Source organism: Hirundo rustica, chromosome Z (assembly GCF_015227805.2).
Source record: "Hirundo rustica isolate bHirRus1 chromosome Z, bHirRus1.pri.v3, whole genome shotgun sequence".
Classification (NCBI taxonomy): Eukaryota; Metazoa; Chordata; class Aves; order Passeriformes; family Hirundinidae; genus Hirundo; species Hirundo rustica.
In genome coordinates, this window is record NC_053488.1 from 20,804,545 (window position 1) to 20,820,362 (window position 15,818).

The 15,818-nt window shown below is 63.6% G+C and overlaps 3 protein-coding genes across 4 annotated transcripts; all 3 read right to left on the reverse strand.

Annotated features, from left to right (window-relative positions):
- Nucleotides 1-5: 5 nt before the first annotated feature.
- LOC120765663 (uncharacterized) lies at nt 6-2,407 on the reverse strand. Of its 2 annotated transcripts, none has more exons than XM_040090748.1 (4): nt 2,282-2,407; nt 1,562-1,985; nt 818-980; nt 6-189 (listed from the first exon to the last, which is right to left on the reverse strand). In XM_040090748.1, the coding sequence occupies exons 1-4, from the start codon at nt 2,290-2,292 to the stop codon at nt 83-85; spliced, it is 705 nt and encodes a 234-aa protein (XP_039946682.1). In that variant the 5' UTR covers nt 2,293-2,407; the 3' UTR covers nt 6-82. The 2 variants fall into 2 exon arrangements, with proteins under 2 accessions (XP_039946682.1, XP_039946683.1); XM_040090749.1 differs by lacking the exon at nt 6-189 and adding an exon at nt 635-726.
- A 3,253-nt stretch (nt 2,408-5,660) lies between these two features.
- On the reverse strand, nt 5,661-7,222 carry HINT2 (histidine triad nucleotide binding protein 2). The gene is made up of 5 exons (XM_040090287.1): nt 7,166-7,222; nt 6,250-6,408; nt 6,059-6,163; nt 5,909-5,981; nt 5,661-5,804 (listed from the first exon to the last, which is right to left on the reverse strand). The coding sequence occupies exons 1-5, from the start codon at nt 7,217-7,219 to the stop codon at nt 5,713-5,715; spliced, it is 483 nt and encodes a 160-aa protein (XP_039946221.1). The 5' UTR covers nt 7,220-7,222; the 3' UTR covers nt 5,661-5,712.
- A 234-nt stretch (nt 7,223-7,456) lies between these two features.
- TAF1C (TATA-box binding protein associated factor, RNA polymerase I subunit C) lies at nt 7,457-11,537 on the reverse strand. The gene is made up of 13 exons (XM_040090044.2): nt 11,523-11,537; nt 11,305-11,376; nt 11,083-11,178; nt 10,931-11,001; nt 10,595-10,842; nt 10,410-10,520; nt 10,174-10,297; nt 9,996-10,067; nt 9,745-9,880; nt 9,521-9,649; nt 9,199-9,373; nt 8,928-9,065; nt 7,457-8,641 (listed from the first exon to the last, which is right to left on the reverse strand). The coding sequence occupies exons 4-13, from the start codon at nt 10,972-10,974 to the stop codon at nt 7,473-7,475; spliced, it is 2,346 nt and encodes a 781-aa protein (XP_039945978.1). The 5' UTR covers nt 10,975-11,001; nt 11,083-11,178; nt 11,305-11,376; nt 11,523-11,537; the 3' UTR covers nt 7,457-7,472.
- Between the last annotated feature and the right edge of the window lie 4,281 nt (nt 11,538-15,818).

Below are 15,818 nucleotides of genomic sequence, written 5' to 3' on the forward strand. Positions count from 1 at the left end.
GCAAGGGTGCTGGGACCATCTGTGTCCCCTTGATTTTTATTGCTTGTGGGACTGGAGCTGGCTGCTCAGGGGATCGTAGGGGTCACAGAGGTTGAAGGGCTCGGGATGTCCTAAGTACATGGTAATGGGAGTGGAGAAGGCTGCATTCCTCTTGAAGGGAATGTTTCTGCCGAAGAGGGTGGTGACACCCTGGAGAGGAGAGAATTGGAGAGGTCTCTGTCAGCAGTTGAGACCCCCAGGGTGCTGGCAGGACAGGGTTGTGGGGGCCTTACTGGTACTCCACGGGCTTGCTCCAGCCAGAAGCTGGTTGGCTGCTCAGTTAGGTAGTTGTGAGGCTGCAGTGGAAGCAAAATGTGAGCCAGAGGGGATGGCATGCTCAGCAGGACACGGGAGCCTTCCAGCCTCCCTGGAGGCTGCTGCAGGCTGTGGGGGGGAGATGTCTACTGCCTGTACCTGAGTGGTGGGCTGGGGTGTGGACTGGAAACCCATGGCGCTGTAGTCCTGGTGCGTGGTGGAGATAGACTCCATGCGCCTTGGGCGGGGACGGATCTCCTCCTCCCTCTCCTTACTGCAGCCAGAGCAGACCCCGCACCTCTCAGCTCTGAGATCCCCGCCCCCCCAGGTCCCCTCCTCTGGGGCACACCCCCAAGGGTGGGTCTCATGTGGGAGTGCAGACTTGCCTATATTTCTCGTAGAGTATGGATGCCAGTGTGGCCTTCCGCTGCCCTGCAGAGGGGAAGGTGCCATTAGCCCCCCCAGCTAAGATTCCCCTGCTGCCTTTTCAGGGTGCAGCACGGCTTGTTGGGGTCAGCCTCACCTTGCCACAGCAGCAGGGCCCTGAGAGGTGGGCAGTCCTTCGGGAGGGAACTGTCAGTGAGTGAGGAGAGAAACTGATGGATCGGTAGTCCATGGTAGTCATGCTGGGAGTCCTCACTGCCCAAATCCTTCCCTGGCTGAGAGTCCAGGGGGTCCACGAGTATCTGGGGATGGACAGTGGGGGCTGTGGAAGGTGGCAGGAGCCCATTCTGCACTTCCCCATGCATGCATAGCCCTAGAGGCATAAGCTGTAAAGAGGTGTTATGGTCCTTCTGGCCAAAAACCTGAGAAAGTTGGAGCAGTGCTGACCTGTCGTGCCTGGAGGACAGCCTTGTATGGGTGTCCCAAGCACTTGGGTGCCCAGACTGGCCCTGGGCAAGCATTCTTACAGCACTCGAACAACCCATGGAGTCCCCAGGCTGTGGCTCAGCTTGGTCCATCAGGTGCCCCCTAGCTTTGCTTGCCCAAGCTGGCATCCCCACATCCCCATGATGGGCAGTGACACACAGCTCCTGCTCCCCAGCAACGAGATTCCATCCTGCCTTACTGTTACTGTTACTCCCCACATGCCTGTCTGTGCCTTTTGTGCTATTGAGTTTCATCCCTTTTCTATCCCACTGGGCTCAAGGTCATCCGGGTGGTTATTTAAAGAGAGAGGTCTGCCCAGGAGCAGGGAGCTTCACAAGATCAGCATGTGGAGCACAATGGAGCTAACTTTGAGGGTCATTTTTGCTTATGGAGTTACCTCCTTCTGCCAGTTATGAGTCACACGGCTCCATTGGGGCACCGACTGGCTGGGCTTCTCTGCTGGCGTGGGTGGGGTAGGGGGCAGTGCCGGCACTGTGGCTGGGGATTCCTTTTCGGGACTAGTCCCCCATTTTCCAAGCCAGGGAGGCAGCTTGATCCCAGAGAGATCCTTCCCAGTCTCTGGGGATGGCACCCTGCTGGGCACAACTGGTAGGGACACAGTAGACAGCTCATCTGTGTCTGACATCTCCTGGAGTGGCTTGACTGTGTCTGACATCTCCTGGAGCCTCTTGGCTGTCAGTGTCTCACCGCGGCATGGGAGCCTCGCCACGGGCACCTCAGGCATAGGTTCATGACCCTGGACCTTGCACGGTGGCCTCTCCCCATGGCATCTGGGATCTACATGGCTCGTCAAAGTGCCCCTGCAAATGGGAACAAACGCTGAAGAAAAGCGGTGGGCTGCATCATCCCCCATTGTCCCCAGTCCCCAACAGCACAAGCACAACCCCGGGTTCTCTGCAGCGTCACCTCCACACTGGGGGCAAAGGACAAGGAATTCCTCTCATTTTGGGGGACAGAAGCAGTGCCTGCTGCTGGGTCTGTCATCTCGAGGGGTCTCCCCTTCTATAACTCTCCTCCGTCCCCTTGACCTCCAGCACGCTTCCGACCCCCCTCCCTGAGCTCAGCCTGCTGCGACCTCCCCACGGGCCGGACCCACCGTCTTCGCATTCCCCCTTTGTGTCCTAATGCTCCACAGGCCCTGGACCCCGACTCTCCCCACCGGGGGTTACCCCAAGGGGTCTCGCTGCCCGCGGCCTGGGCCGCATCCCCCGGCGCAGCCGGCTCCCGGCTCCATAGCGCGTGCGCGCCTCGGGACGCGCCTCTCTCCATGGAGACAGCGCACGGCAGCCGCGCGCCCGGGGGCGGAGCCGCGCAGGTGCGCGCCTCCCATTGGCAGAGATACCCGAGGGGGCGTGGCCATGACCCGAACTGGGCGGGGCACGAGGCTGACTTAGACGGGTAACGGGCGAGGTCCCGGCGGAGTGGGGTCGGGTGCGGGGAGGGGGGACGAGGCTGCGTGGGGGACTGGGCATGGGTCGCAGGTACACGGAGGGGTGCCCGCGCTGCATTACAGACTTAGGTACCTGTGGGGTGCTTGTCCCCCTCGCCATCTTTTCCTGGTGCCGTGGGGCCACCACTTAGGTCAAAACTAGCCGCAGGGGCTCTCGGGGGTGCACCGTGTCTGGCCGGGGCGAGCGCAGCCCCACTGGAGCAGCAGGAGGGGACGTGCCCAGGGCTCCTGAGACACACTGCTCCCCACAGCTTGACCCAAGTGACCCCCACACCACTTGGGCCTGGCACTGCAATATGCCCACTTGCCCCAGGGATCCCCAGCTACCCTAGGGTGATGGGGCGGAACGTGCCCGGCACCTGGCTGGGTGCAGCCGGTGCCTGCCGGTGTGAAGCAGTTACCTCCTCTCACCACCAGCCCTCGATGGGCCCCCGGCCCCATCCCCGCAGAGGCCGAGCAGAAGAAGGGCCCTTTGATAGCAAGCGGCGGGCTGGGGAGCGAGGGCTGTTATTCCAGCGCTCTGCGGTGTGCACCGACAGGGCATCGTGTGCTCCACGCTGGGGCCTGTTTTTCCTGGCTGGGGATGTGCTTAGCCCTTCTGGCCTCGGCGGGCTGGGGGGGGCCCCCACTGGGGACTGCTCCTCCCTGTGGGCCCTCTGCCCCGTGCCAAGCAGGGGCTCCTCCAAGCCCATCTGCTGCACAGCTGCGAGGAGGAGGGAGAGATGGGAGTCATGTCCCGAGCTCATCTCATGGCTCCCCCATGCTGGGGCCACATCAACCCTGCTGCCACTGGGGGGGTGCCAGGGTGCCCCCAGGGCTGGCAGCTCGCTGTGAGGGTTCTGGGTTGCATGCCGCTGGTTGTACCCCCATGCTCAGCCATGGGCCCTGTGGTGGTCCCTGAGGTGCACCTGATCCCCACCTCATGCTGAAGGGGTGGCAGCATGGGAACTCTGCCCCAGCTTGCATGCCTTGGTGGTCTTCCTGTGAGCATCCCCAGATTCCCCACCAAACACCCGTGGGCTTACCAAAAGCCTGGCTAGGCAGCATGGGTGGCTGAGGGATACTGAAGGGACAATAGCAGCACCAAAGTACACTGTGGGATAGGGAGCCTGGTGAATGCCACCCCGGGTGTGCGCACTCACTGTAGGGCAAACTACCCTGGGGTGGTCTATGGGGCATCGTTGTGGGGCTGTGCTCTGGCCGCATCAGCTCGGGCAGCAGCCCTGGAGCTGCTGGAGCACATCTGGCTGCCTCTCGGCAGCTGACACATCCCTCGCAGCCCCCCCGCCCGGCTCTTTTGGGAACTTGCGTCATTTGTGCCGAGGAACCAAAACAGCCGTTGGCCGCCGTCGCCCCCCTCGCCTCGGCCCCATGGGGCTGTGCCCACTGTCCTGCCCTGCCGCTGCTCGGGGACTGACAAAATAAACCTGGCACGGGAAGAAACACGATGGCAAGCGACTGGGTCTGACCTCGCGTGCCAGCCCGTGCCCTGTGCCCAGTATAGCACTCCCTGTGGGACTGCTCTGGGTGAGCCTTGGGGGCTGATGTCCTTGGGATCCCTGGCCCCTCTTTAGCGTCCCCACCTCCTCAGGGACGCCTAACCCTCCCTGGGGTACACAGCCTTGGGGCAGGGCTGTCCTAAGTTCAAGAGTGGCCCCAGCCCGAGCCTGAGCCTCAGAGACAGGAAGCAGCAGTATCAACAATTTTAAGGCTCATTTACACCCCGAAAACATTCCCCATCCTATACTGGGTGTGTATGTGTGCGAAGTGACTGGACTCTGCCACAGCCCCACACAGCTCCCGGGGGCCCCCCGCCGCCAGCGCCACCGAGCCGGGGGATGAACAGAGCCGCCATTCTCCCCGGCGGGCTGCGGTCCCCGGCGCGGCGGCTGGCGGGGGCCCAGGCGGTCCCGACGGCGGTGCCAGGTGGGCCGTGCACCGCGCCAGCACCGGCCCCTGCCACTAAATATAGCCACGGCAGCCGGCCGCGGAGCAGCGGGCGCGGGAGGCACGCGGCAGGGAGCGGGCGGCCGCATGCGCCGAGCCCCGCGTGCGCTCCCCTCACGGGGCCGGCGCGGACACGTGCAGGCACGAGACGGCGGTCAAGGCCTGTAAACAGCGCTGCGCACACACAGACCCGCCGGTGCTTGGCGTGCAGGGGGGCCCGGAGTGTGCGGTTTCCCTCGGTGGTTCACAGTTGTGGGGTCTGGAGTGAAGGGTACAGTGTGTTTTCCTCAGTGTGCACTTGGGGGGTGGGTGGGAGATGGGCGGGGGTGAGCAGTACAGTGAGTTTCCCTCGGAGGTGCATAGTTGGGGGGGGTCTGGGATGGGCAGTGGAGTTTTGCATGGCATTGCACACACACAAGCAGTATAGTGGCTGCAGTATGGGGGAGTACACGGGTATGTGTATGTAGAGGGGGCAGCAGGTCCACCCAGCATGCAGCCTGTCCTGCCCTGTGCTCTGCTCAGGGCTGTGATCCTCCTGGGAGCCCCCAGAGAGGCCCTTCTGGGGTGGACGAGAAGCACACATGCAGTCAACAAGCCTGCTCCGAGGGCTTTTAGATCAATCTAGTGCAATTATCTGGTTTCGAAAAACAGGGAAACATCAGCGTCCAGCACAGGGCTCTGGCAGCAACACAGCTCTGGGGCGCTGGCAGGGAGGGGGGCGCAACCTGACGGAGGGCAAGGGCGTTCAGGGATGCTTGGGGCTGGGTGGTGACAGTGGGGTTGGGTGGGCAGCCCTGGACATGGTACACTACTGACACCCCTAGGATGTTCCCCACCTTAGGGACAACCTTGTGGCACCCAGCCTGCTCCCCCAGCCCAGCACCAAGATGAGTCTTTTACCTGTGAAGTGTGGGTAGCCCCAGAAAACCCTTCTGTTTCAACTGCGGGGTTGGTATGTGACAAGTCCAGACCCTCTGCAAAAACCAGGGTACCAACTCTACTGCTGTGACAATGGAGGCCAGTCCTACACAGGCCAGCCACCCCCACCCCTAAAAAAGCCACCCTGATGCAGAGCCACTGAAGTCACCACCAAGGAGATGCTTTATTGGGGAGCAAGTGGGTATTGGGCGTTAGCCAGGGGGCCAGCCCATCTGCCTCCCCCCTAGCACATGGAGGTGCAGGTGGTACACAGACTGTGCGCCGTGCTTCCCATCATTGATCACTGTCAGGAGAGGTACAAGGGTCAGGCCACCCCCTTTGTCCCCAGTCCCCCAGGACCACCAGTGAGGGTCCTGCCCCACAGCATGCTAAGGGATATCAGCTCACCAAGGCGGTAGCCATCAGTCAGCCCCTCTGCCTGCGCCGTGCGTGCCGCCACCACCATCAAGTGCCCTAGCAGCTGAAGGAGGAAGGAGCGTCAGCATCAGCACTGTATGACACCCACTGTCAATGTCCCAGGGACCTCTCTGGACTCACCTCAGTGTCTTGGGGACCCACACAGCTGATCCGGGGAATGGGGCGCTTGGGGATCACCAGGAAGTGCACAGGGGCTTGGGGGGCCACATCACGGAAGACGAGGCACTACCAGGGGGAGCAAGGTAAACCCCACACCCGTGGGTTCTTCCCCCCTGCCCCAGTGGGGACACAGGTCCTGCTGTCCCAGCTACCTTGTCATCTTCGTAGAGAATGGTGGCAGGGATGGTGCGGTCGATGATCTTGCTGAAGATGGTGGGCTGCCCTCCTGCCTTCTCGCTGGCCGCTGCTGCCTGCTGCGCCTTGCCCACCTCCCCGTCCTGCCCACCAGGCACCGACACACACCGCTGGGGCTGAGGGGCATACGTGGTTTACAGCCTGCACCCGTGGGACAAGAACACCGCAGTGGAGCTGGGTGGGGGCATGTGGGGGAACACGTGTGCAAGAGGGATGGAGGGGAGCACATGGGGGTGACGTGGAGTGGATGCTGGGATATGGGCGAGGGATGCATGTCGGGGGTGATGTGGGATACACGTGGGGGTGGTCAGTCTAGTGCATGTGGAAAGTAGTGGGATTCATAAAGGGGTCCTGGGGGTGCGCACAGGGGTGATGGTGGGGTGCACGGGGGGGTGATGTTTGGCTGTGACAGGGGTACCACATGAGGCAGTAGGGAGATGCACACGGGGGTAACACTTATAGGGGTAAGAGGGGCAGATGTCCAGGGAGCTGGTAGCGGGCTGTGCTGACAGGGGTGACAGGGGGCTGTCCACAGCCTGGACAGGGCTGTGCCCAGGGGGTGACAAGGGTCTGTGCTCACAGGGCTAACAGAAGACTGTCCGCGGGGCTGACAGAGATCTGTGCCCTTGGGGGTGGGGCTGCGCCCACGGGGCGCAGGCTGGGGTGGGGGTGGATGCCCACGGGTTCTCCGAGGCCCCGTGCCGTGGGGGTGCGCGGGCCGGCGCTCATGCCCGCCGTTGGACTTTGCCCGAAGGTGGAAGTAATGGCGAGCATGGTGCGGACCCGTTCCGGTTAGCCCCTGTTACCCCCCCACGCCTCGGTGTGTCTCCCTTATCCCGGGATATCCGCATCCCCGCGTTCCCCCGCGCCCACCTGCCCCAGGCGCAGCGCGCCCCGCGCCAGCCCGCGCACCAGCACCGCCGCCATGGCCGCCGCTCCCGCCCCCGCCCCCGTCACTCACACCCCGCCCTCGCTCCACGCCCCCTTAAAGCGCCCGCAAACGCCGGCGACCTCGCCTGGCAGGCGTCGGAGCATCCGGCGGGGACGCTCCGACCGGGGAAGGTGGTCACTCCGTCCCCATGGGGAGCCGCCCGACCTCCCCTGCTGCTAAGGGTGGGCGCCTTGACCAAACAATTGAGGATCCCAAGAGGAAGGCTGTGCCAAAGGGGTTTATTTGCACTCAGAAACCCATTCGCGGGCGCTTGCGGCGGGGTTGTGAAGCAGAGGACAGCTGGCTCTGTGAAGAAGGGAAGCATAGCTGGCTGGCCTGGCTGCCAGGGGGCTCTGGGGGCTCAGGGGGGCCCTCGGCCCACACGGATAGGTAGTCACGCAGCGTTTTCCGCCGCTCCTTGGGGATGCCGTGGCAGCGCAGGCTCTGTGAAGACAGTAGGGCTTCATCGAGCACTCCCGAGGTCGCGAGGCTGTGAACTGGGGGACTGCTGGCTGGAGGAGAGCCCTCCTGGGAGAGAATGGGTGGGCGGCTGGGGGAGAGCTGCAGGGGGCCTGTATCACTCAGCTCGGACAGCTCAGACTGGTAGGTGAGCGAGGAGGTGAAGCTGGCTGAAAGGCTGCGGCGGCCCTGGGCTCGTTTCTGCCGCCGCCGTCGCTCCCGCAGTGCCCGCTGTCTCTGTGCCACACTGAAACTCGTCCTCTCCTCCCACCACTGCTCCCAGTCCCCAGCCCAAGCTGCTGTCAGACGGGCACTTAGGGGGTCCAGACCCCCTCCCGGCTCCAGGGCCTGTGGCAGGGGAGGGGGTTGGAGGGCCAAAGGCTCCCAGTGCTGGATGCGGCCCCCTTCCTCCATGGTTTGGCGCAGCTGCTTGCGCACCTGCCTCTGCAAGCTGCTGGGGCCTGCTGGCTCCTCCAGATCTCTGCGGGTGAAGAGGCGCCTCTGGCTGAGGCTGGGGGGCCAGGTGTGCCGGGGAGGCTCCCTGCAGGCCCTGGAAAGGGCCCTCAGCCAGCGGCGGTATTGCAGGGCTGCAGCTGGGCTGGGCACCACTGGGGAGGGCTGGGGGTTGGCACGGGACTCCTGCAGTTCAGCTTCCTCCAGGGGTGCTGGTGCACACATGTCCTCCTCATCATTATTGATAATCACCTCCAGGTTAGACAAGTAGAATGTCTGCTCTTCCTCCTCTTCTTGCTCACCGTCCAAGCCCTGTGGGCTGCTGGCTGGAGCCTCGAAGAGAGGGGAAGAACCAGGGGCTGTTGTGGCCTCATCCCTTGATGGGGGTGCAGGGGGCCGTGCTGCCTTGTGGGTCAGCCTCTGGCAGAAGACATCCCCAGCCTCAGAGAGCTGGAAAATCAACATGGACTTGTGCGGTCCATCCTCTTGCAGCGTGGCAGCCAGCCCTACAGGAACAGGAAAGGCATTGTCACCAGGGTTCGTCTTGCGGATAATCCCGGGGCCTGGCCAGCAGTGGGGGCTGCCTCCATCCCTCAGTGAGTATCCTCACTGCTGGCTCCTGGCCTGTACATAATTTTCTGTATCATTAATCTCTTCCACAGAATTGTTTGGAGCTTTGCTTTTGCTTTTTCAGCCACCCTCCAGCCAGGCCATGACAAGGGCCACACTTCCACTCCATTCCACCTTCTCCCCCACCAGGACTTGTAGCCTGGGGCAGTGTGGGACACTCACCTGCTGCTGGGGCTGTGAGCCGCTGCTGGAGCAGCTGGTGGCGGTGTGGGAGCTGGGTGGGCAGATGCTGCAGGCACCCTGCAATACTGTGCAGCTTCTGTGGAGTCCCCGCCAGCTGACAGGCCAACTGGCTGCCCCCTGAGGAAACACCCCAAAAACTGTCTATTGAGCACAGACACCAGAGCCGCAGCTGATCCCAGCAGCAAAGAGGCTAGGACGTGGACACAGAGGAGTCCTGGCTCTGCAGCACCCCTGGAGCTTGATCTCTTACCCCAGTATTGCAACAGCAAGAGCTCCTGGGTGCGGGATGCACCAAGCAGCACCTTGTGGCTCCTCCCAGGTTTCCCTGGTATCAGGTGTGCGAAGAGTGGAGGGGCCTTCATCATGTGTGCCCACTTCAGAACAGGCACCAGTGGCAACCGCTCATCCAGCACATACACGGAGAACTAGGACAGGAGTCTTGGCTCAGGCGGGATACACCCCAACACACAGTGGCAGCTCCCCTCAGCTGGAAAATCCTCATGCCCCATAGACACTTGGAGACACAGCTGTGCAGCATGTCTTCCCCAGCTCCCAGATGTGGTGGGACTCACCTGGGTGGTGACAAGGTACTGTGAGGGGTGAGCCCTGCCCAGGTACATGGGCAGCACCACACGCTCGCCCTGCTGGCAGCCAGCTTCCTCGCCCACCTTGAACAAGTCAAAGTGGCATCTCCTGGGGGCCTGCAGCAGTAGAATGGTGTGCAGTCAGCACTTTGGACTGAGGAACTCTCTTCCCTGCCTGCTCAAAGCTCCATGCCCACCCCATTCTGGCTCACCCGGGCATCCAGGCACTGCAGACCTGTGCGGTCAGCACAGCTGAGCACCCGAGGGTGGGCAGTGAAGTCACTCCAGCGCCAAGGTGAATGGTCCCGAAAAAACATGGTCTGGGGGTCATGGCGGAGCTGCTGCAGCCTGTGGGGAGACAGCAGTATTGGCATGGGGTAGGGCTGCCCCAGTCACTTGGGGGCACCACTGGGACTCCACTGCCTGCATGAGTCCCTAGACAGCCCCGAGTGCCCTATCTCACCCAGTCTCGATGCTCCAGAGGTAGACAGTCCCACTCTGGGTACAGACAGACAGCTCCCCGGGAAGGTGAGGGCTGCAAGACGGGGGGCACAGAAATCACCACAGGGTGACAGAACCCATGGAGCAGGGCTGTGCCAGCAGAGCTCCCTCCTCGCACAGCCCCTTCCTCCAGCACCTACCTGACAGTAAGGCAGGAGGCAGGCACATCAGTGCGGATCACCTGTAGCGGGGTGGGAGCTGCCCCTCTCCTGCTCGACACCCTCCAAACACCACAGTGATAATCTGAGCGGACCCCAACAAAATCTGCCAGGGGGAAGGAGGTGGCATGTGAGCTCGTAGCATCCCAGGAGTTCTCTGCTCTCCCTCCTCACTACATGCTGTCTGCCACAAAATGTGGATCCTGCGGCTGGCTCACCTTGCCCATCCACACGGGCTGCAGCCACTTGCTGGACGCGACCGCTGAGCTCAAACTGCGCTGGGGAGCCCCGGGTGCGGGGCAGATCCTCCAGCACCACATCCTGGAAATCTGGGATGCTGGCTAAGGGCAGTGCAACACAACCCCCACTTCCCTCCCCAGAGACACGGCATGGGGAAGGATACAGAGGTGGTTCATGGCCTGCCCTCCAGGGTGCACCAGGCAGCCCACAGGTGTCCCCCTGTCTTCAGGGGGCAACCAGGCGAGTGCCCCCCCAGTGAGGCTGTCGTCAAAGAGAAGATTGGACCACTGCTGCATCAGCTCCTCATGCAGACAGTCTGCCAGCAGCCCCAGCGGCACCTCGAAGAGCCAGTCACGGCAGAGATGGGAGAACCAGCGCAGGCGGGAGGCCAACTGCTGCCGGGGGCAGCCGCTGCAGGACATGGACAACATCAGGTAGGGGGACAGAGCAGGAGGCTCCCCCCAGATCTCTGGAGGGCAAGGGCCATAGGAACACTCACCGCCGGGCCTCTAGGCGGTCAATATCCTCCACCAGAGCCGTCATCCGGATGGTGCTATTTCGGGCTGGTCTCTACAGGAGTAGGGGGCAGAGATTGAGACTGGCAATGGGAGGGGTGGGGAACAGCACTGTTATGCCCGGACACACAATGACCTTCAGCTTGGAGTTTCCCAGGTAGAAGTTCTTGTGCAGCAGATGCCCCAGGGAGCCAAAAGCGTCTTCTGGGTGATCCACGAAGAAATGGCCCAGCTGTGTGGAAGGGAGGGGAAAGGGTCAGTGCAAGCAAAAGTCCCATGCTGTGCCTAAGGTCCTTGCCAGGAGGCCACATCTCAAATCCCACCTGCCTGGCGAAGTCCAGAGTGGCTCCAGACTTGCCTGCTCGAAGCTTCCTGCACAGGCCGCTGCGGTACAGGATGTCCTGAGGCGCGGGCGAGGGGATCCAGCAGCCTGTGGGGAGAAGGCAGAGGCTGCCTGGCACCACACGAGCACCGGGACACCGCTCAGCACCGCGAGGCAGCGGCAGCGATAGAGATGGAAGGTACGTCCCCTCAGCCCCCGCGCAGCGAGCTCCCTCCCGCTTCCGCGGCTCTCACCCGCGCTAGGCAGCAGCACCGGAACGGCCGCAGCGTCGGCGGCTTCCCACCTTTCGCCCGTCGCGCCGCGGCGGGGCACGAACGCCGGCTGCACCTGCAGAGAGCGACGAGGGAAAGTCAGAGCGGTCCCTGAGCGTCCTGCCCGTTCCCTCGGCCGGCTCCGACCCCCGGCAGGGCCTCACCTGGCGGCGTCCAGGGCCACCCTCCAGCACCTGCCCGTGCTCGCCCCAGCCGGCGACCGGCACGGGGTCACCCTCTTCCCGCGGCGGACCGACGCCGAAGTAGGAGGGGAAGAGCGCGGCCGGGAACTCCATGGCCGCGGTCCCGGGCACAAGGGGCCGCACGCGGCTGGACCGGCAGTCCCAGCGCCCCGTGGGGATGGCGCGGCCACCGCGAATGGCGTCACCGCCCCGCTGCTGCTGCCGCGCACCAATCAGCGCCCGGGAGCACCGCGGGACAGAGCGCCGCCCGCGGCACGGCCGAGAGGGGCGCTACCGCCCTCTGGCGGCCGGAGGGTAAAGACGTGCGGCCAGGGGGCAGGGGCCGGGACCGGGACCGGAACGGGAACGGGAACGGTCGGGGGAAGCGGTGGGACGGGGACGGGAACGGGAACGGTCGGGGGAAGCGGTGGGACGGGGACGGGAACGGGAACGGGAACGGGAACGGTCGGGGGAAGCGGTGGGACCGGGACGGGACCGCGAACGGGAACGGGAACGGTCGAGGGAAACGGTGCGACCGGGACGGGACCGGGAACGGGAACGGGCCGGGGAGATGGACACCCTGGACACCGCCTGCAGGGATGAGGGCATCTTGACTGGAAACAGTCTCATCACACTTTCCCAAACTCCCCAAACATCATCCTCAGACTCCCCTGACATCACCATCCTCCTTAGGCATAATGGAGGGAGCAGGTTACTACTTATGGGAATGCTCTTCTCCCATCCCGCGCTCCCCACAGGGCACCCTGGGAGCTGCAGCAGGAGCAGCCACCCCACCGTGTCCCAGCCTGACGACCCAGCAACCCTCCCCAGAGCACAGACCCCCTCCAGGCATGGCTGGGGGTCCCCTCCCCAGTGCAGACCTCAGTGGCACAGCTCTGGGGCCAGTGGCCACTGATGGGCGGTGGAACTGGGACAGGACTGGGCGGTGGTGGGATAGAGCTGGACAAGGTCCGGCACTGGAGAACCATGAGGATGGGACCCCACGGGGGCACGGGCAAGGGTACAGGCATTGTTTCCCTCTGCTTGCCTCAAGAGCAGTGAAATCCCCCTGTGAGTCCTGCCAGGGGCACACCTGGTTTTCCGTGGCCCCAGCTGTGTGGCCATGGGGCACCCCACACACACCAGCAGGGTATGGGGCCACAGGATAGTCTCAGATATCTGGGGGTTGTGGGGTTGAACTGCAGTTCCTGGAAGGCTGAGGGTATTCCAGTCCACCCATCCCAAACTGCCCTTCTTCACACCTGCTTGGCCTTGGTGAACCCACTCCCACCCCACAGAAAGCTCTGTGCTCCTTCCTCCCTACAGGGTGGTTGTTGGTTCCCCATAAGGGACCCAGACCCCCTTGGGAAACCACACAGTGTTCAGGTTACTCCCATGGAGCTCTGATAGGATCCTGGAGCTTTTGGAGAGTATCTGGAAGGGAGACAAGTTCCCCTGTTCATTTCCCAAGGAGAGCATGATCAGCTTTCTCCTCAAGGGACCATGGTCCTTATACATCCCTGTGCCAGAGGCCACTGGCCCCAGAGCTGTGCCACTGAGGTCTGCACTGGGGAGGGGACCCCCAGCCATGCCTGGAGGTGTTCTGTGCTCTGGGAAGGGTTGACTGGGCTGTCAGGCTGGGACACGGTGAGGTGGCTGCTCCTGCTGCAGCTCCCAGGGTGCTCTGTGGGGAGGTGCAGCAGGATGGGACGGGATGGGAGGGGAGCATTCCCATGAGTAGTAACCTGCTGCCTCCATTATGGTCAAGGAGGATGGTGATGTCAGGGGAGTCTGAGGATGATGTATGGGGAGTTTGGGAAAGTGTGGTGAGACTGTTTCCTGTCAAGATGCCCACATCCCTGAAGGTGGTGCTCAGACTCCCTCTGTGGGGCACCTTCTCTCTAAGATACATCCTACAGTTTGCTTTAAGAAGGTGGTAGCCACTGGTAAAAAACCACTTGACCCCCTTACACAGGCCCCTCTGGCATAGGTAGCCACACTACCTCCAGCTCCATAGGTAGTCCTCACCGTCTCCCATCCCTTTTCCTAATGACATCAGCTCCAAATCCCTCTCCATTATCTATTTCTGTGCCCATGTTCCTGTCCTCTAGACCCTCATCACTGTCCCCAGTCATTGCTTTTGTCTCCAGCCCCATGTCGCACTACCCCAACCTTTGTCCCTGTCTGCAGCCCCATGTTCCTGTCCCTCGGCCCCATATCTCGGTTCCCAGCCCATATCCTTGTCCCCAGCACCATGTCCCTGTTCCAAGCCCTGTGACCCCATTCCTGGCCCATATCTCGATTCCAGAGATACGTCCCTGCCCCCAGCCCTGTGACCCCCCAGCCGGCCCGTATCTCAGTTCCAGCACCATGTTGTTGCTGTCAGAGCCTTGTTCCTGGCTTCAGCCCGTGTTTCTGCCCCAGCCGCTGTCTCTGTGCCCTGTGCTCCCGTTCCCGGCTCATATCTCCGTTCCAGCCCCGTGTCCCAGTCCCCAGCGCCACGTCCCTGTGCCCCAGCCCTGTGCCCCAGTTCCAGGCCTGTATCTCGGGTTCCAGCCAGCCCGGTGTCCCTTTTCCGCAGCCTCCCGTCTCCATTCCCGCCCGTGTCGCTGTCCCCCCGTGCCCCGGTCAGCGCCGGGTCCATCCCGGGGGGCATGCCGGGGGCGGGGTGGGGGGGGAATTGTCTCACGGGGTGGGCGGGGCGTGGCGCCGCCACCGGTGATTGACGTGTCCAGGGGCCAACGGAGACACGGGAGGCGGTATCGATGGGCGGGGCTAGTGACGTCAGGGCCGCCCGTGCGCGGCGGGGCGGCCGGAGGCGCGCGCCCCAAGGCAGCCGCGGCGGCGGCGGCGGCGGCGGCGGCGGCGATGGCCCGGCGGGGCGGCGGGGGCGGCGGGCAGCGCCTCCCGCTGCCGCTCCCGCTGCTGCTCCTGCCGCTCCTGCTCCTGCCGCCGCCCGCCGCCGGTGAGCGCCGCCGGGAAACCGGGGCGGGGGGCGCGGCTGTGGGGCGGCGGGGCGAGCGCGGGACGGGTCGCGGGAGCGCACGTCGAGGGTGCCGGCGCGGCGGGGGCAAGGCGATACCGCGGAGGACGAGTGTGCTGTGGGTGGGAGAGGTGTTGGAGTCGAGAGCGGGGTTCCGTGCGGCGGGATGCGAGCGGTGAGCTTGGGATGGGTGCGAGGTACGGGAGCAATGGGATGGGGGGGCGGTGCGCGCAGTGGGGCGGGTGAAGACGGAACACGGGGGTGTGTGCGCCGGGCAGGAGGTGCGGAGCCGGGGGTCCGTGCGGCGGGATGTAAGGGATGAACTTGGGATGGGTGTGAGGTACATGAGCCGTGGGATGTGCGCGCAGTGGGGCGAGTGGGATTGGAGCACAGGGGTGTGCGAGGTGGACAGGGGGGCTGCAGGCACGGGGTGCATGGGTCCGTGCGGCGGAGCACAGGACAGTGTGCCGTGGGGCAGCGGGGTGAGCGTGTGGTGGGCGTGAGGTACACGAGCAATGGGATGTGGGGTATGCACGCAGTGGGGCGGGGGCCAGGTGAGGATGGAGCACGGGGGTGTGTGCGGTGGGCACCAGGGCTGGAGGTGTGAGTCACAGGGCTCTGTGAGGAGCCGTGGGGCAGAGGGATGAGCTCGGGATGCGTGTGAACTACACGAACAATGGGTTGCGGGGTGTGCATGCACTGGGGCAGGGAGTGGATGAGATGCGGTGGGCAGAATAGCTGCGGGTGCGGGGGTCCATGTGGTGGGGCACAGGGGATGAGCTTGGAATGGGTACATGCGTAGCTTGGGACGAGCTACACGAGCAGTAGGATGTGAGGTTTGCATGCAGTGGGTCAGGGTGAGGATGAGAATGGAGCACAAAAGCGCCGCTCTGGGGGATGGCACCCTGGAATGTGGGGTGCACATGTGATGTTACACGGTGAGTGTGGCACAAGGGATGGGGCCAGCATGCAGTGGGGTTTGGAGTAGGTATGCAGCAGAGTACAGAGGTGTCCCCAGTTGGGTATGGGGTGCCATGGGGCACAGGGTGAATGTACACTGGGACATGAGGTGTGTGCAATGGGTGCAGAGATGCGTGTGCGGGGGTGTGTTTG

Excerpts from the sequence above, each read along its gene's own strand:
- TAF1C (XM_040090044.2), bottom strand. The coding sequence starts at position 10,974 with ATGACGGCTCTGGTGGAGGATATTGACCGCCTAGAGGCCCGGCG. Across the intron at positions 9,374-9,520 it reads AGTACCTTGTCACCACCCAG|TTCTCCGTGTATGTGCTGGA; the intron begins GTGAGTCCCACC and ends CTCCTGTCCTAG. Across the intron at positions 9,066-9,198 it reads CTTGCTGTTGCAATACTGGG|GGGGCAGCCAGTTGGCCTGT; the intron begins GTAAGAGATCAA and ends GTGTTTCCTCAG.
- LOC120765663 (XM_040090748.1), bottom strand. Across the intron at positions 981-1,561 it reads CTCATAACTGGCAGAAGGAG|ATACTCGTGGACCCCCTGGA; the intron begins GTAACTCCATAA and ends GTCCATCCCCAG. Across the intron at positions 190-817 it reads GGCCCTGCTGCTGTGGCAAG|GGTGTCACCACCCTCTTCGG; the intron begins GTGAGGCTGACC and ends TCTCCTCTCCAG.
- HINT2 (XM_040090287.1), bottom strand. The coding sequence starts at position 7,219 with ATGGCGGCGGTGCTGGTGCGCGGGCTGGCGCGGGGCGCGCTGCGCCTG. Across the intron at positions 6,164-6,249 it reads TTCTCTACGAAGATGACAAG|TGCCTCGTCTTCCGTGATGT; the intron begins GTAGCTGGGACA and ends TCCCCCTGGTAG. Across the intron at positions 5,982-6,058 it reads TGGGTCCCCAAGACACTGAG|CTGCTAGGGCACTTGATGGT; the intron begins GTGAGTCCAGAG and ends TTCCTCCTTCAG.